General features: G+C 48.2%; 1 protein-coding gene across 7 annotated transcripts in view; it reads right to left on the reverse strand.

Moving 5' to 3' along the window:
* Positions 1-8,554: 8,554 nt before the first annotated feature.
* Positions 8,555-18,677, reverse strand: part of Usp6nl (USP6 N-terminal like) — a 130,351-nt gene continuing 120,228 nt past the window's right edge. For 6 of the 7 annotated variants that reach the window (XM_087590240.1, XM_087590242.1, XM_087590241.1 and 3 more), the window contains one exon: positions 8,555-14,524. In XM_087590240.1, the coding sequence (XP_087446366.1) occupies positions 13,152-14,524 (1,373 nt within the window). In that variant the 3' untranslated portion in view covers positions 8,555-13,151. 7 annotated transcript variants of the gene reach the window in all.

Raw genomic sequence — 18,677 nt, forward strand, 5'->3', positions numbered from 1 at the left:
GGCAACTGGGAAAGGCTGCTTGGAATAATCTCACTGCTGTGAGACCAGGTTGGGAGAGAAACTGCTGAACTGCTGGCTCAAGGGACACCACTTTCCTTCCCTGGCTCCTTCAGGCCAGTCCCCCGAGTGGGCTTACCCAAGAAACCAGCGTCATGCATGCTACTACCTAGGTGGTTTCCTTATTGGGGGGCCTTTGAATTCCGCTTGGAAGTGTAGCTGACTTCACTGAGCTGGCTTCCCAAGTCCCCTCTGAGAGCACTGTTACCACACAGTCCATTAGCTGACAAGCAGCTCCCAACACATTCACACTGAAGCTAGAACCAGCAACCAGCCGGCGATGTGGATGTGTGTCCCTGAGCTCTCTGCTCACCATCTTAGCCTCACGGAGGTCACTGGCGACAAGTCAGGCTAGACCGCCATAACCTTTTACAGACTTACACTTTCTCCAACTATTATTCCAATCCAAAGCCAAAGCCACTTTCCTGTCTACTGCTCAGCCCTTCTGAGGTTTCGTATCTAGGGGTTTATTTCTTTACAATCTACTCTGACCCGTCACTAAAAAAAATCCTGGAGTTTCCCAGGCGACTAAACAAATGGACCCTTTAGTCTCGGAAAACAGCCATTTGTTTCCGTGATGATACACGATCCTTCCACAGCTCAACAATGGGTCATCGGTCCCGGCGGACCTCAAGAGATTTGCCACAAACACTGGGCATCAAGAGGATGATCTCGGACTATGCCTTAGGCTTCTGTGGGATAGAAAATGTCAGCCAAATCTTTGATACACTCCCAGGAGAAAGGTGGAGTCTGACTCCCTTAGCCCCTGAACTCGGGCCACCACACACAGTAGCAAGAACACAGCAGGACACACATCTGCAAAAGCATGAGGAGAGGCCACAGGTTCCAGGTCAGATGCAGATTGTAAGTAAGGAAAGCCTAGAGATGGCTCTACCCACAAAGTCATACAGCTCAGTTGCTCCGGAACTAAAGCACGGAGGTAGTGTGGCAGGCGAGAAGGTCCCAATTTATGGCACTACTCTTTGAAGGGATTTGTCACTAAGCAGCAGGTAACTAACATCCTTGTTAAATAAAGTGGCCCGTGAGCTCTCTCTACTTCTTTTGCCCAGCGCATTGTGGTCCCTGATACTTTCCCAGCCATCAAGATTTAGACAGGATGTAACAAGAGCCAACCTGGTCTTAGGATTTAGCTTGGAACGCCCCATCACTGACTCTGCTCACACCCTAGGTACCAACTTCAGTCTTCCTAGTTCAGAAACTTCTAGTCACAGAGACCAGTGGGACACATAGACTGGAATCCATGCACCCACTGGACACCCCTCAGTCCCAGGCACTAGCTCCTTGGCACCTACCCTCACGGGGAAGCAGCCCTGTGAGCCCAGGTCGTGGGAGTGGCCACAGACTCCCACACCCGTTCCCTGCCCTCCAAGTTCTCCTGCAGCAGCAGGCTCTGAGAGCAATAGTCTCTCGATGCCCCTGAGGAGAAAGGAGAAAACTTGTGGCTGTTGACAGTGTGGGGGCCTAATACCAACCTGGAAACAGCATAGTTAGGACGGAAAAATCAAACAGGCAGGATCTATGTTTGTGATCGCACGGTCTGCTAAGGTTACAATGAACTCGGGGGGGGGGGGGGGACAGTGTGCTTATCTCTGAAACGGAGAAGGTACCAGCGCTCCCTGCCAGGTTCGTTAAGTCCCACGGTGCCAGCACAAGAAGCTTCCCTACTTTTTCCTTCTTGCTTTCTGGTAAAACATGCCCAGCACTGTCATGCCCTCTGTACTTCTGTCTGCTCCATTTGTTCCAGGTAGAGGCTTATTGGCTAAGACAATCAAACAGCCCTCCTCCCTCTGCCCCAGACACCTAGACTGACATTCTACAGTCAGCCCATGGCAAAGCTCTTTAGCTCAAAACTGTATGCACACACTGATTTGACCTCCTCTCGGTCCCTCTGTTCTGACCCTCCCCAAGCTACCACCAACTCCTACAACAGTTGAGACTTGTCCCCACGTCTATCCTGTCTCTGTACAGTGGCATCTCCTTACCTCTCAGGAGACTTGTGATAGAAAACAAACCGTGGTTTCGTTTTTTTGTTTTTGTTTTTTTTTTAATTATAGTCCTCCAATCTCGGCCAAGTCCTTCCACTGACCTCATGGCTTAGTCTGGTCCCACATTGAATCTCTTGTCCTTGTGTGCTTTCTGTTGTGATGACCAAAGCACACTTGGAGAAGGACTTGGTTTATTTATTTTAGAGGTTACAACCCGACTCAAGGCAGGAAGTGGAGACCATGGAGGAAATCAGCTGGCTGGTTTGCTTGGCTATCTTTCTTAAATAGTCAGAGCCCACCAGCCTAAGGATGGCACCACTCCCAATGGGTGGGGCCCTCCTATATAAATTAGCCATCAGGAAAATGCCCCACAGACGTGAACCACACGCCAATCGGATGGAGGCAATCCCTCAGCTAAGGTTCCCTCTTTCCGGGTGTGCCGAGAGGACAACCAAGATTAGCCAGCACACCTTACCTCCAATCTCTGACACCTTCTCACTGTCCGATAGATCTTGCTGTGGTGATTTGAATGTGAAATGTTTCTCTCAGGCTCATGTGTTAGGGGCTTAGTTGACAGCAGAGGAACTCTGTGGAAATGTCTGAAGCGTAAGGGCTTATCCTTCAGGAATGGATTAACCCACTGCTGTATTCCTAATCTGATGGTGACTGGGAGGTGACGGGAAAGTTGCAAGGTAGGCCCGTCACTGGAAGCATGCCTTGGGATCTTGTACCCTACTTCCTTCCCCATCGGATCCCTTTCTGCCACAGGCTCCCTGCTGTGATATTCACCTCACCACAAATCCAGGAACAACAGAACCCAATGGCCGAAACCTTGAAACTGTGAACGGAAACGGCAGAAGTCTATCCCAGACCTGTTGGCTTCCTGTTCCCCTGCCCATATGTCAGGGGGGCTCCTGCCTCGGAACACAGCTCCTGCCACTGCTTCTGTCTGAGAGGTGCTTCTGCAAACATCTAACTGTCTGCTCCTCAACCACTTCCCATCTTCCCTAAGCCAACTTTTGAGAGAGGCCTTCATCAGCACCTTAACCACAGCAATCCCTCTCTCCGTCTCCACTCAGGCTCTCTGTTCTTCCTGTCAGCACGTCTGGCACATGAGGCTTGCCTGCTTCTTCCTGGGAAAGAAGTGTCTTGAGAGAGTGTGTGTGGGGTCTTACCTGCTTCTACACCAATGGATTTTTAGGGAAACCACCAACGCAAAGCGAAGATTGAACACACGTTCACTGCACTGAGGAGGAGGGACTCACTGGACACTGGTTCTTTGCTTCAAATGGCCCAGGGAAACCTCCAGGCTGATTATGTATGAATCCTTCATATTGTAACTGAAATGGAGTCACACTGGTCTGGCCTTAGCACGGAAGGAGGTGTGGTGGCTTCATCTCCAATGCCATAGCATTTCCCAGAGCAACCACCAGCCTGTAGTCTGCCCTTCCTTTCACCGTAGACACTTCCCTCTTTGGTAAATAAAATATTGTTCCCCTTGTGAGAAAAAACAAAACAAAACAAAACGAAGGCGAAGCATGCAGCAAAGTTGGGGACCAAGTTGTCTTTCTGGAATGTTTAGGAGACTGGGTCAGCCGAGGTTCCTACTGAACTCATGACCATCACTCAGGGAGAGCAGAGGAGGGAAGTGTATGTCCTGAATCTGCCAAGAGTTAGATGCTGCGCCGAGCTGGAGGTCGCAGACTAGGGGCTTCATTCCAGGCTCTGGAGTCAACGGTAGTTGTGAGCCCTACAACCTGAGGCTAGTTCTGATCCCACAAAAGGAGCTTCCCTTCTCCCTCTTAGGAGGGAGCATGGTCACACTGGGAGGCTTCCTGAATGTTGAAATGAGTCCTATAACACTGAAGTGTTTAGTGACACCCATGGTTAATACACAGTAGCTTTTTTGTTTTCATTCACGCGTTCATTCAACTAACGCTACTGCACACCCATCGGGGCCACAAAGGCAATTGCCATGCCCCTCCCCCGTCTTTCTTTCTCCTTAAGCCCCCAGCCTAATGCTGCCCCATGGAACTAAAACTTGGGACATTCAGGGCAAAAGAGGCTGGCTCCTGTAGACTTAACACAAAACGCTCCTTTGGGGAAACTGGGAGTCCTCAAGTCTGCTGGTTGTGTTGGACATTCTGTAACCTCGCATGAATTATGAACGAATTGGGTGACCTGTCTGACAGTGAACTTTCAATAATACCCCTTAAGAGGAGGCCATGAGGAGGAAAGACTGAAGACTGACTGGAGCCCTGGGTTCTGTGGGGACAAGCTTTCAGTGCTGGCACTTCTACATGGCACAAGGCCCAGGCACAGCAGGTGGCACAGACATGGGCTTAATTGATAGCTTAATTAAGGAATTAGGTAGGTAATAACTTCCAACCCACAGCTTGGTTAAGCTAAATTTCATTGTCTCCCTTTCCTTTGGAAATACACAGAGAAGTAAACACAGAGTGGGCGTTGTCCACCTAAGAACTGTTGCTTCAATGATCTGTCCCATCTTCATTCGATCTAGAAAGGAAAAATGGTGTGTTAGGAGGAAACGTTGACACAAGCTACCTCTGTAACCCACGTTACCTGTACTTCCTCATGGACGCCACCAAGAATCCTCCAAAGGCAGCCATTTACCCTGGTCCCTCAAGAACTCTCTGAATTGCCTTCTGAAGAGAAGACTTGTCCTCAGGAGACCCGAGCCTGGGAAATGGCTTGCTCCCAAGCGCCACTCTACAGTCATGCCACCAAGCCCCAAGGACTGTTGAGCATTTTTTTTAGTCTTAGTTAGATCAAAACACTACTTCTAGGATGCTCCTGACTGGTGTGTCGGTTGGCTTCTTGTCCTCTCTCTTTCTTAGGCTGGGGGAGGGAGATCGTTGAGTCACTGATTGAGATCTGCAGATGGGGCAGGACTTGGTGCTGTGGTCTGAGTGTGACTTGTCCCCACAGGCTCGTGTGTGTGAACAGTTGGTTCTCAGCTGGCAGAGCCGAGATTGCGGGATATTTAGGAGGCCCAGAGGAAATGGGCCTCGGGAAGGCAGGGACACAGAGCCAGAGATCTGTTTCCTGGTCCACCAAGGTGTCAAGAAACCCAGGTGCATGTTTCTATTGCCACGAGACTTCCATTCCATCCCCACCGTGGTGGCCACACCCTCTCAAACGATGAGCCCCAGTAAATCTTTCCTTCCTACATTCCTTTTGTCGGCTTAGTGACAAGAAAGGTGACAGATACAGCCGAGGATGGTGAGACGTGGCTCCTCTCTAGCTCAGGCATTTTAGGGGTCCCTTGACAATTCTGGAGCTGGGTGGAGAAACAGCCTGATGGGTAATGCACTTGCTGTACAAGTCTAATGACCTGTGTCCCTGTCCCCAGAACCCACACGGAAGCTGAATGCAATGGGTCAAGCATCAGTCCTCCCAGCAGACGACGACAGATGGGTGGCTGAGACAGGGGAATCTCCAACTACCCTGCCTGACATAATAAAGGGAGAGTTGCCCTCTGACCTCACAAGCATGCCTGAGCTCTCGCACCCACAGATGTGCGAACTGACATGTGTGCACCATGTGTGTGCATGCACGCGCGCGCGCGCGCACGCACACACACACACACACACACACACACACACACACACACAGAGCCAATGTTGATCACATTTTAAAGACCATTTAGGTTTTGGCTACTGGGATAGAACTGAGCTTCATGGCCCTGGGTGTGATCTGAGGTGTCTTGAGAGATCTCTGGCAGTTTTTGAGCTGTGAAACATTTCCTAGGTTTGACTAAGTTTTTGTTGTTGTTGTTTTTGTTTTAATGGCTTCTTTGTCCTCACATGAAATATCCGGGTGACTAAATTCCAGGCAAGCATGCCGCCCTGCCACCCATCATCAAACTTTATCCTAAAAGAACTTCTAGATTTCTTTGCAGTGGTCAAAGTCTCTTCCATAGCCTCTTCATGTTCTCGCTGCCCGAACTTCCCTTGGCTTACTTCAGACAGAACTCAGACCATGGTAGAGCTTTGCACTTCCTTTTCAGGCCTCTGATTAAACTCACACACTCCTGCTGGCATTTCAAAGGCTGTTTCAAGCCTGGATCCCTTTTCTGAAGTTACTTCCAAAAACCTATCCATAAATTAGTAGCTACGGTATGTGTATGTCTCTAGGACTTCAGACAGCATATTGATTTTGGGCAGAGGCTTTCGCATCTGGTTTGTGTAGGGAATTTAATTTCCTAAAACCACATGCTCCCATCATATTGTCTAGTACACACACTCAGGAGCTCCCAGGCTGTGTGGATGCGCGGCTTACCCACACAGCTCCTTTTCTGATTTATAAAGTGGAAGAAAGAATCGATATAGAGGGTTTTGTTATTCTTGATTTTTGTTGTCACTCCTGTTGCTGATTGCAGACAGGAAATTATGTATTCCAGGCTGACCTTGAACTCACTTGGGTAGCCTAGGCTAACCTTGGGCTTCTGATCTTCTAGCCTGCACTTTTAAGGTGCTGGAACTGGTTACAGGTGTCACCACAGAGTGTGTGAGAGGCTGAAGATCAACCCTAGGGCTTCACGCACGCTGGGCAAGCCCTCTCTCTACTTGTTCAATTTATGCACAGTTTGCTCAAGTTGGTGCTTTTCTTGTTACATATTTGATAAAATGCAAGCACATAATTAACCGTGCCTCAATCTGGTGATATTTAAAATATGGAACAAGTCATATTTTAAGGCCCCCTTCACCTCCTCTCTGGGCTTTCTGTTGCTTCTGATCAAGGCTGACCAGTGCTGAAGACCAGTTTCCCAGACATGCTTTTAAAAAACAACCGTCAGGCCCAACATTAATTTATTTAGCATGGAGCAAATGATCTGAGAGTCTCCGTATCTTAAGGTCTTCATATTTCTGAGATCATATTTCTAAATCATTATAATGTTTTTCAAAGTCCTAGTCATTGGGCATCACTTTCTAACATGCTAAAGGCGACGTTAAAGTGTGTTTCCCCCCTAAGACGTACTAATGTAGGCAATGCTTGTGCATGTGTGTGTATGTGTGTGCACCTTCGGAGGCTAGAGTGTGGGACTGCAATTACAGGTGGCTGTGAGCCACCATGTGGGTGCTGGGAACTGAACTCAAGTCCTCACAAAGAGCAGCCTGCGCTCTTAGCCACGGAGCCATCTCAGCAGACACAGTTCCGACCTGCAGCTTCCACCCCACCCCTTGCTACCTCTGTGCTGTGTGTGGCTCATGTCCTGTTCATCTGCTCAAACGGTCTTTGACTGTTTGCTCCCAAAGTGTTTGCAGAAAGAACTTCTCCTAACCTTCCTGATGGCTCACAGTCTCCAGGCCATCCTCATCCCAAATCCTCTGACGGCGTGTTGGTGAGGCGGGCCAACTAGGCTCAAGGAATCCTTTTTGTGACATCAGCCAGCAAAACTGCAGAAACCTCTACAGTGCTATACATTTTAAAATAGGAGCATCCCTTTATGAGTGTAACATAATGTACCCTGCCAAATGTCCACAGTCACTCAGGTTCCTTGTTTCTTGCTTTGTTTTGAAGAACGGTGCAAAAGATCCTTTGACATGTATGGCTTGAACCTAATAATGTGATATGTACATTCTGATACTAGAGATGCCCACATTTTAGAACGTCACTGTTGCCAGTCTCGGGGATTTGGAGCAGGTTTGGTAAAAGTGTTACCAGAGTCTTGCTGAATGCCAAATTCAAGTTACTGTGCAGACTTAATGGCCTCTGGGTCACTGTGCCAAACTGACAAAGGCAGAGGACCACGGAGACGCCTTCTCGAAGAAGACTATGCTAAGGGGACTTACTCACGGGTGCCACTCTTCACGCTGCTCCAGTAAGTCTGTCTTTACAGCTTCAGCATCGGCTGTTTGTACCCATGTCAGCACTCGACAGCTGCCCGACCTCTCGTAGTTGTACACCTCCCTCCCCTCTACCTGCTCTCATGGCTACCCCCAACACACAGCCACTCCAAGTCCCGTCTTTTCTCTTGAGAGTCGACTTTGGGGAAGGTGACTGCTTTATGGCACTCATGGCTCTGGGTACCACTCCTTCTTGGTCCCTGCCACAGAAGTGGGTAAACACATGACTGCTGGGCCTCCCAGTCCTATCTGCTCCCTAAACAGGGTCTTGCCATTCACCAGCGCTTTCCCACCACTTGATACCTGAGGTCCCTGCCGAGGAGGGGAGTAGCCTAGGGTGGGACCCTCCCCTCAGAAATGGAGCACAAAGGACTATGTTCAGACTCCACTGTGTGCCACGGCACACATCTGAAAACGGAATCCCAGAAGGACCCCGCCACCTGCCGAGCCTGCAGCCGCAGAGTTACATTAGCACATGGCAGGGTCCTCCCCACCACCACTCATGGTGGCAGCATTTGAACAGTGGCTCTGCTGAGTGGATGCTCAAATGCAATCTGCTCCGTGCTGCCTGCTTTGTATTCCGACTGTGATTTTCCCCAAATAAGTCAAGGCTGCACTGCAGAGGGTTTCATGATCAGTGTTTAATACTTCTGAGTACAAGAGGGCACCAGACCAGAAGCCAGGGGCAGCCTGGAGAGAGCCTGGAGAACACGGCAGGCAAAGCAGCCTCCCCTCAGCACTGTCTTCCCCACAGACTTCTCCTCCGTGTCCCCGCCTCACCTTGTCCTTCCATACAGCGACTCCCACCCCACCCAAACCTTCAAGGGGCTTGCCACCTCCTGTTTGTGCTCACAATGTGACCTGAATGTGGCTCTGGGTGACAGGAGGCCAGCAAGCATCTCCCCCTGGCCAAACACAAACAGACTCTGCCACCCCCACATCCGAGCACAGGTCTGCTGCATTTTATACCACCCACCCAACCACAATACGTGAGGGGCTGGCGCCATCTCAAGTCACACCGGCTCTGCTTTTCCTGTCTTGTATCACATGCAAGTTGACTGCCTTTACCCCTGGGCTGCTCTTCAGACTCTCAGTCTCGTGAGAACAAGGTCAAACCCCTCCTGGCCCACTAAAGCCTAGTGCCGTGACACGTAGTTACAGAGAACAACACGTATTAGTGCATGACACTGAATCAAACACTTCAGACCAATCAGCTCGATCCTAGGAAATACGAAAGACCAACAGTCAGAAAGCAAACACCAGAAACAAAACCAAAAAACCCACCTTCAGTTTAGAGGTAAGTGGGTCAGGGTGGAAGATCCATGAAAACAAGGGTTTGTCATCATCAGTTTCTACCAGGACTTAGAACAGCAGCTGACACAGACACAAAACTCAAACCACTACCACCGGTAACTCCATCACTCACACAATCAGATCATGACTGCCTTCTCTTCTGCCGTACCTCTCAAATGCCCACATTCTCGCTAAGGTCAGCGAGGCCAAGAAGAAGTCTGGGACTTGCCCAAAGTCACACAACTACTGGACAGCAAACTCAGCCTACCAAACAGATCTGACAGCCTCCAACCCACACGTCTAACATGCACAGAATACCGCTGCCCTCTCTCATGGGTAAGTCTGCCATGTGGGTGCCTGCCTGCTCTGCTTGGCCTTCTTCTCTGGGACATGCACTCTCTGGTGGCTTTGGGTCACTTATGGCAAATTACCAATGCTCTCTGGATAACAAAGTGTCTATCGGACTATGATCCCTGTCAACCCCCAATCCTCAAGCCCCACACGTCCCAAAAGAAGTTGCCTTGGCACTAAACTGAAACTAACTCATGAAGTCTTTGGATGGGATGTTGACCCCAATTCTCCAGCTCTCCCAACACCCTAGAAATGTAAGCCAACCCCAGTCTTCCTCTCCTTCAATGGGAGAGCAGGTTTCAAGACTCCAGGAGGGTAGAAAACAGTCCTGACGACAGAGAAGAAAACAGCAACAGAGAAGAAGTCCTAGTAAGGAAACAGACCACCCACAAAACACTGAAATTGCAGCCCTGAACAGACATATCCCATGCTCACACATGAGAAGATTCAGGAAGACGTCAGGATGGCAACTGTTCAGGATTACCCATGGACTCAAATCAAAGCCCTCATGTTCTCAAGTGTGGAGACACAGACCCTGTGAGTTCTAGCTGCTCAGTACTGATGGTCAAATGAAGGCAGGGCGGGGACTTCTCACTGTAAAGGGCTTGGATAGCAGCTGGGCTGAGGAGCAGACCACCGACAGGTATCGGCAATCTGCAGGTTCTGTCTACTTTGCAGGAGTGTGTAAGCGTCTGGGGGTGAGAGGGTCACACCTCCTTCCTCGAAGCTACTTAGCTGTGACTAGCAGAAATCTTGAAATGAGGACAGCTGATAACGTTGTTGCCAGAGGACTTTTCCCTAACTTTCCTGATACCACTTTTTTGAGCTCCAAAACTTCTGACCTACACAGAATTTGAAACACTAGTTCCCAGGCAGTGTTTGAGACGACGTGTTCAATGTCCACCCCTGAAAACAAAGACAATCAAAACCCACACCACGAAAACCCTGTGCTGAGCAAGATGGGAGGTGCATCTGCAGGCTAAGGGAGGAGCACCTCAATTTCCGGGTCAGACTCGTGTACACGGTAAGATCAGGCAGGACATATGCAAGACTCCATCTTCAGAAACCAAAATAACAACAAACTGTTTTTAAACATCCCACAACAGGAACATAAGACAACTTGGGGCATCTTTGTTAGAAAGAGTCTCAAGAGGACAGCATTAGACACGGGGAATATGCCTCCTTGTGTTTTACCCAAGATAAGATTTAAGTGGTATAAGGGCGAGACTTGAGAATTAAAAGCAAAGCAAAGCAAACAAACAAACAAGCAAACCAACCAACCACACACCAAAACAAAAACAAAAACAAAACCCCAAACAACCTTAAGTTCACTAGTTACGTAAAGACCAGCAAGACTCCTTCTGAAGAAACTTACGATACCACACCCAAACGTTTACTTTTGACAAAAGTGGGCCAAGATACCATGAGGGGAGACGCAGCCAGGGCAAGCACACTGTGGGCGTGCAGTTATGGAACCTGACTGGCTGCTCTGCCTGGAATGCCCTCAGCAAACGTTTTCTATAAATATACTTTGAATCACTTTGTCAGTGTTATTTCTCTTATCATTTCTTTTATTTAAAAATAAATTTAAAATAAAATTGTATAGTGGCAAAATAATTTTAAATTAAAATCTCCTACTGAAAGCCAACAGAGGTACATCTTATGGAGGGGAAGACTTTGCTGCCATTAGAAACGCTTAAGCCAAGGAAAGGCGATGTGGTTCTAAACACGGTCTCACTGGAACGCAAGCAGAGAGCTGAGCGTGTGTAAGATCTGCTGGTGGCACATCTGCGGGCCTGGCCAGCCCCGGGGTGCAGCACCTGCCACTGGGAAGCTGCACAGAAGACGCAGAACAAAGTACACGGATTACTCTTAGCGTGTTAAAAACAATCACATCAAAAAGTACACAGATAAAAAAAGGCCATAGATGACATAAGAAAATAGTGTGTCCATATATACTGCATATATATATATATATAATCTACATTATTTACCACTAGATATGTACTTTCTGAAGAGGCACAGATGCTGCCCTCATGAACTACGTTGTACATTGCTCCTTACGAGTCCCAGAGTCATACTCTAAGAACCGTAAGATCCTCAACTACATGTCTACATACATTTATTTCTCACCTTCCACATGATCTAAATCAAGAGCCTGGTTATTTGGTCAGGAGTAGGGGGTGTCGGTGTGGTGTCCACTTTTAATATACTGCATTTGCTTCCACACTTAAAAAACATCATTCCGTTAATTAAATTACATTAGAATCATTATATACATCAAAATATTGTCACGTTTGATAGATAAACAATGTTACTTTCATGAAGACATATTCTTGTACCTCAAAAGCCTAAGTCCCGCTGTGGGGCGGGGGAGTGTCACTGTTGGCCTTCCTATAAGAGTACAAGAGGGTAATGGTGGGCGAGCATCTACGGAGACACAGCCATGGTTCTTGGAGAACCCGCTCTTTGTCAGTGTCTTGGTGACAGTAGTGTGTGACAGCATAAAGGAATCATTGCCTTTTTAAAAACATGAACTTCGATTATTTTTCATTGAAAGAAATTTCCAAAACTATGAAACAAACTACTTTTTTTTCTTTTTTACAAAGATCAAAACTCTAGATTCTTATCAGTCATTAGGGCATTTCACAGTTTTGATCAGGGCGATGTAATGGCCCAGTGAGTGCTGCAGCACCCATCCACCTACTACACTCTGTGCAGCCTGGGTGACAAAGCCGTGCGGATGGACGGACGGACGGTGCCCTGGGCCCGTGAGGGAGATGCAGCCTTGCTTTACTGTGACAAGGAACTGCCCACCGCCTACGGCACTGCAAGGTCTGACTTCCAGGTCCCTCTGCAGCCGGTCCAGAGCCCAGGGCATGGCAGCACCGAGACACTTGGAGTTTAGGGGACGCAGTGAACGCTGTGCAGCCGCTCACTCTGGCTAACTGAACCACTTTAGGCACCATCGAGTGGTGAGCCTTTCTCCACAGCCTTTAACTTTCAGGAGCTGAGAAAATGGCAGCACCTGAAGGAGAATGACATTCTGAAAGGCGCTGGATTCATAAAGTCGGATAAACTTTAGTTAGTTTTAGTTTAGAACATAGGTTAAAATATGTCCAGGTGGGGTGGGCCAAAAGATAAGGGGTAAAAAAAAAACAGTTATTCCATGGATCTAGATTAAAGGTGGTTTTTTAAAAAACAAAATCTATGTGCACAGGTGTTTGCCTCATCTAGTCAGAGTCGAGGGACAGCCCTCAGAGGATGTGTTCTACAGTGTCTCAGTGCTTTCTGACAGTAGTCAGAACAGACCGGGAGTGAGGGGGAGACACAAAGGGAAGAGCATAGAGAACCTGGCTGTGTTTCCAGGTCACTCTCAGACGTTCAGCCAGGACGCAAACGAATCGCTCTTCTTCAGTGGCCTCTACACGGAGGGAAGCACCCCACACTCTCCTTACTGACACACACTGAGCTGCACAAGTTGTTTACAATATAAACAATACTGCTTTGGCAATTATAAACACGGGCATCATATGGTTTCTATTCCCCTGTTGTCAGTGAATACAGAAAATTCTCATAGCAACACTGATTCCTGAACAGACAGGCCCTCTCGATTTCTGTAGTGATGTGCTGAAGGTGTGGGCCCTGCGTATGGATACCCAGGAGGACTGGCCTCTTCCACAGCTGGTGAAGTCTTATACCTCACTGGACTGTCTACAGACACTTCTGGAAGGCCGTGGTCCTGAAGAGGTATGTGCGGAAAGGCTGTGTATTTTGGTAAATTGCTTAAGTGGCTACGGGTAGCATCCTGAGTCCATGACTGACCATGCACCTCAGGTCTGTATGTGTAACTAAATTCTGACCATTTTCTGTTCTCAGGCAAATAGTCCACTGGGGGAAGGATGAACTTTCCGCTCTTTGGTGACCCTGAACTGCCGTATCCCCTGGCACCAATGTCTATGGGAAGGACTTCAATTCGACTAGAGGGAAGAACAGGAGTTAGGCGGCTGTAGGACTTCTCTGGAGAAGTGTCACCTGAAAGAGAGGAACCGTAAGGTCTCCTGGAAGGGTTCACTTGAAGCCCCGGGCTGATCTGTGTGGACGCAAAGCCACTGTGGGCCGTAGGGATGTGTTTTGGAGAATTTCCATGGTAGACAGGCGGGTTGCTGTAGGAGGGTGGATATGCAGCTCTGGGATCCTCCCCTGCTGGCTGGGATGGGTATCGTACATGGCTGGGAGGCTGCACTTTAAAGGTAAACTTGTTGGGTACTTTTGATGGACTGGGACTTGGCTCAGAGTGCTTCCTTGGACTGTGAGGGTGAGTCCGCTCCGGTCCCTCCTCTGCAGACGCTCCAGGCTCGCTCTCACTCCCAGGTACGTTGTCATACTGGGAAGCATTAGAACCCCGGTTCCCCTCACCACCATCAAAAGCCTTCATCTTTTGCCTTGAGTTTGACAATCGGGTCTCAGCAGAACTTGGGACTGCGACAGAGAGAGCGGGAAACACTGAGTGACTTCTGCCTTCAATGGCGAATTTAGCAGTTCTTTCGATAGCTGAGGCCTCCGATGGCTTCCTCCATTTGGGCACGAACTCCTTCCTGATGTTGGAAAGTGCATTGCTATTTTGGTTAGCAGTTGCATGATTATAATGCTTGGAGTTGTCCTGTGTGCCCGATGAAGGTTTTCTCTGAAAATCTGCCTCCTGCTTCAGATTTTTACTACCCTCATCCACAGACTTGCGTCTTGACTGCCCGACTCTTTCTGGGGTGCCATTTCTGCTGTGATGGGCAGGAGAGTGCTCATGTGCCTTGTGAGGCGACCCATCTTCTCTCCTGCTGCTTATTTTGGGGCTGGGCCTGCCAACACTTCTTTGTCCATTGCTCAAGTGATTGGTATACTCAGGTGGGAGCTGCCCCAGGGGTTTCCTTGGGTATTCATCCTCCTTACCTGAAATGAAAATAAACCCAGAAGTAAGCAAGCGCATGGATGATGGGTACCTAGTCTGGGAGATAATTATGAGCGACTGTAGATTATCTGCCGTGCGAGGAGACACAGACGTTCTTACTGCAGAGTGTGGGTGACTGACAGGAAGACAGAGCTAACCTCAGCCTAAGTCGGTACTGTGTAGGTGAGACAGCCTCACAGGCAAGGGCCACCAGCTGCCTAACGCCTAATTCTCGTATTTTCTTACACACTGTGACACATTTTCTATGCAGAAGTCACGCTCTCATTAAAGGAACTGGTCAATGGTGGAGACTTAACACATCTCAACTAAAATGGTTTTGATATCAGTGAAATCTCTGCTTTTAGCTTCAAGCAGATCTGTCAAAGTCGAAAGTCACTGGATAACTTACTCTCTTCCACAAGTTGTCCCCAGGTTGTTATTAACCTGGGCATTTCCACAGCATAACTTACTGTTAAAAGGAAAACACTCTCCAGCCGAAAACAAACATCCCAACAAGACCCTACTTAAAAATGTAAAGCCATGAAAAGAAATTTAAGAATGAAAACCACATTAGGTAATTTATTTAATTAAAAATGTTGTGAGTGTCCCTGGCTGGCAGGCATGTGTGTGCACCATGTGCATGTCTGGAGCCTGGAATTCTGAAGAGAGCACTAGGTCCCCTAGAAACGGAGTTACCCATGGCTGCAGGCTGGAGGTAAGGAGCTGGGTCTTCTTAAGCGGCCAGCGTACTTAACCAGAGCTATCTCTCCAGCCCATTTACTTCTATATTTTAAATAACTAACCCAGAACTGTGAGGACCTGAAGGACGGTGTAATAAAATGGTCAGCTAGCAGAAAGTATTTTAAATGCTCTATCATGACATTACCAGATTATCAGGGAAATAAACATTTCATTTGCAAAAACTGAAAAATGTCTTAACTGTTATAAAACATTTTGACCCTTGAAAATAAGGCTTTGTTTTCTTCCAATATGCAGTCTATGGTACAGTTAACCGATGTTTACTGACGATGACTGTACGTGGATGTTGTGAGCAGGAGATGGGATTCCACAAGGCCCCAGTCACCACAGTCTCCCTATTTCTTTTCTTTTTTAGGGGTGGGGTACTATATTCACTACTAGGAATTCTCATACTGCTTGTTTCTTTATAGGAAGTTTTAGTTGGTAATAATAGCTACAGACCCATTTCTTCAGGATGTTTAAGAACAATTCAGTGTTTTGTTGTGCTGGGCCCAGAAGCTAAGGGCCCAAGTCTGATCTCGGAACCCATGTGACACAGACAATTAACAGATGTGGCAGAACAGCCGCTTAGCCTGTGCAAGGCCCTGGCTCCCATCAGCAGCCAATCCAACCAATCAACCAATCCATCCCATCCAACCCAGACAGAACAAAGCAAGCAGGAAGATTAAAGTGGTAAAAACAACGAAAAAACCAGGAGGGGAGGCTCGAGCAGGAGGGAGAGCTGGAAAGGAGGCACTCTCTCTGAACAAGGCCGGCGGGCTGCGGAAGGAGACCAGAACACTGACCCAATCAACACAGCGTACATGGAGAGGACCCAGTAGTTTGTCCTGGGTTAACTGGAAAACTCTAGAGACTTTTCAATAGATGAGCTATACTCTGCGGTGTAGACTTAAACTATGGTAACAATAAGCAACGATGACCATAGTCACACTTGCCGGCAGTGTGTCTGTCAGTCATCACTGAGAACACTGTAACCCAACACTGATGGCAGGCGCATGGCTTCGTGATCTCCCAGGGAAGAAACTGAGGCAGAGATGGAAGCTGCTCGGGGGGTGACAGCTAGCACATGGCTGAGGCTAGCACATGGCTGAGGCTAGCACATAGCTGAGGCTAGCACATGGCTGAGGCTAGCACATGGCTGAGGCTAGCACATGGCTGAGGCTAGCACATGGCTGAGGCTAGCACATGGCTGAGGCTAGGACATGGCTGAGGCTAGCACATGGCTGAGGCTAGCACATGGCTGAGGCTAGCACATGGCTGAGGCTAGCACCTGCGCCTTTCCTGGCACTCTCCTGCGGTGGAGGCAGTGGGATGCTTGCTTTGGACACACGTTGGCGTGAAGTCTATCCATAAGCAAGAGAAAGATTTAGGCTGAAACTCTAGACAGGTGCAGGAAAGTTTATTCCAGTATAAAGAGCAGGAAAAGTTTTTGCCTCTCACTTTACATTTAAGTAAGTAGGGAAGTTTATATCTAAGGAAAACCAACTGATACCCTAGCCATCTGACATTTGGTGTGAGCCTAGCCCTTAACAGCTTAGCCGTCTCTACAGTCCGATAGATGCCTGTGCATGGAGTAAGGCTGAAGGAGATAACCTGGAGAGATGCTCCACAGTTAAGAGCACTGGCTGGCCCTCCAGAGGGCCGACATTCGACTCCCGGAACCTACATGATGGTTCGCAACCTTTGCAACTGTGATTCCAGGCAGTCCGTGCCTCCTCTGCTCTCTGTGGGCATCACAAGTTTGTCACACACAGACATACACACAAGTAAGACAACCACACCCATAAAATTTAATAAAATTTACAACTTTTTTTTAAAGAATTAAAGGAAAAATTCAGCAGACTTCATTTGCTGGATTAATAAGAGACCAGCATGTCTAGCAGGGCACAATGTCTGTGCCTGTTCTAAAATATCCCAGGAAAGCTCTTCCCATTAACCCATAGCACATTCCCCCGCCCTAGTGGCCTCTCCTTTTGCACTCCTTCGGAGCAGCGACACATGCCCACACTGACAGTGGCAGAACACTGAGTAAAAACTCTCCCGGTTCACAGTTAAGAAAGCAGCGTCTGGGGAGGAGAGCCACACAAGATTATATAACATCTAATTCTCTCCTCAATGTCAAGCCCTCATTAGGTGCCTGTGTTTAAAAGGCACATGGTCAATATATTAAATGCACAAAGGACATGGCCTCTTTGAGAAGTAAAACTTTTCAATAAGGACGCAGTAGACAGGAATGTAAGAAAAGTGCCTCCTAAGATTCTAAGTGCTTAAAAATCAATTTCTCTAAATGCTAACAGCAGTGAAGCAAGCTAGCCCAGAGTGCCTCCCAGCGAGGGGGCCTCTCAGTGCCAGGGCCAGGAGGCAATGCTTCCAAACTGCCCACTCCCTTCCTCTTGCTGTGTGCGTGGGGAACAGGCTAAGGGGTACTCAACGCAGGGCTCGTGTCTTAGCTACTCTTCTACGCTGTGGAGAGACACTGCCACCAAAGCCACTCCAGCAAAAGAAAGCATTTGACCAGGGATTTGCCAGCTGTTTCAGGTGTTAGTCCGTTATCACTGTGGTGGGAACCAGAAGCATGGTGAGAGAGCAGGCATGAACAGCGGCTAAGCCTGGCATGAGCTTTTGCAGTCTCAAAGCCTACTCTACGGACAGGCTTCTTCCACCAAGGCCGCAGCTCTTAATCCTTCTCAAACAGTTTCATTAACTGGGGACCAAGCATCCAAATATATGAGCCTATAGGGTCTCATTCAGACTACCACAGCCTATGACAGTGGAATCAGCATACATCTTCCAGAAACACTTGCTGACCGACTGCTGGGTTACATTACAATCGTATTTCTCCCATGAATCTCGGCAGGGCCACCACGATCAAGTGCGTGTGTTTTTCATACGTAGTGATGGTCTCAGCAAAAGTGCCCATGGAAGGAGAGGAATAAAGTGTGGTAGGCAGAGTAGAGAGGACAGAAAGGAAGGAAGCCAGAGCCACATGGAGGCAAGAGATGGAGGTGGTCTCAGGGAAGTTACGAACCTATGAGCAGGGCTCCCCTCACAGAAGCAGGCTCTAAATGATATGTATCTCAAAGGTCTCTCAATTTTGGTGGCCAGACCAAGCCCACAGACTCTTTCTCAAGCAATCTGACCTCTGTTACGGTGAAATTAAGAGGGAAAACCTACATGATTTCTACACAGAGGTGACTTTTTAAAGTGATGATGAGGTATGCAACTTTTACTGGGACAAGGAAATACATGTGCATCCCATAGGAGCAACAAATGTCACTACCAGGTATGTCTTTATGTTCTAATAAGTATCTTCCATCACAAAAGTAGATTTAAGTAAATCTGTGAACACTGACAGGCAGATGGACCACACTCACACACACACTCACACACACACAC

Source organism: Rattus norvegicus, chromosome 17, assembly GCF_021556685.1.
Source record: "Rattus norvegicus strain SHRSP/BbbUtx chromosome 17, alternate assembly SHRSP_T2T, whole genome shotgun sequence".
In the NCBI taxonomy this organism is placed as follows: domain Eukaryota; kingdom Metazoa; phylum Chordata; class Mammalia; order Rodentia; family Muridae; genus Rattus; species Rattus norvegicus.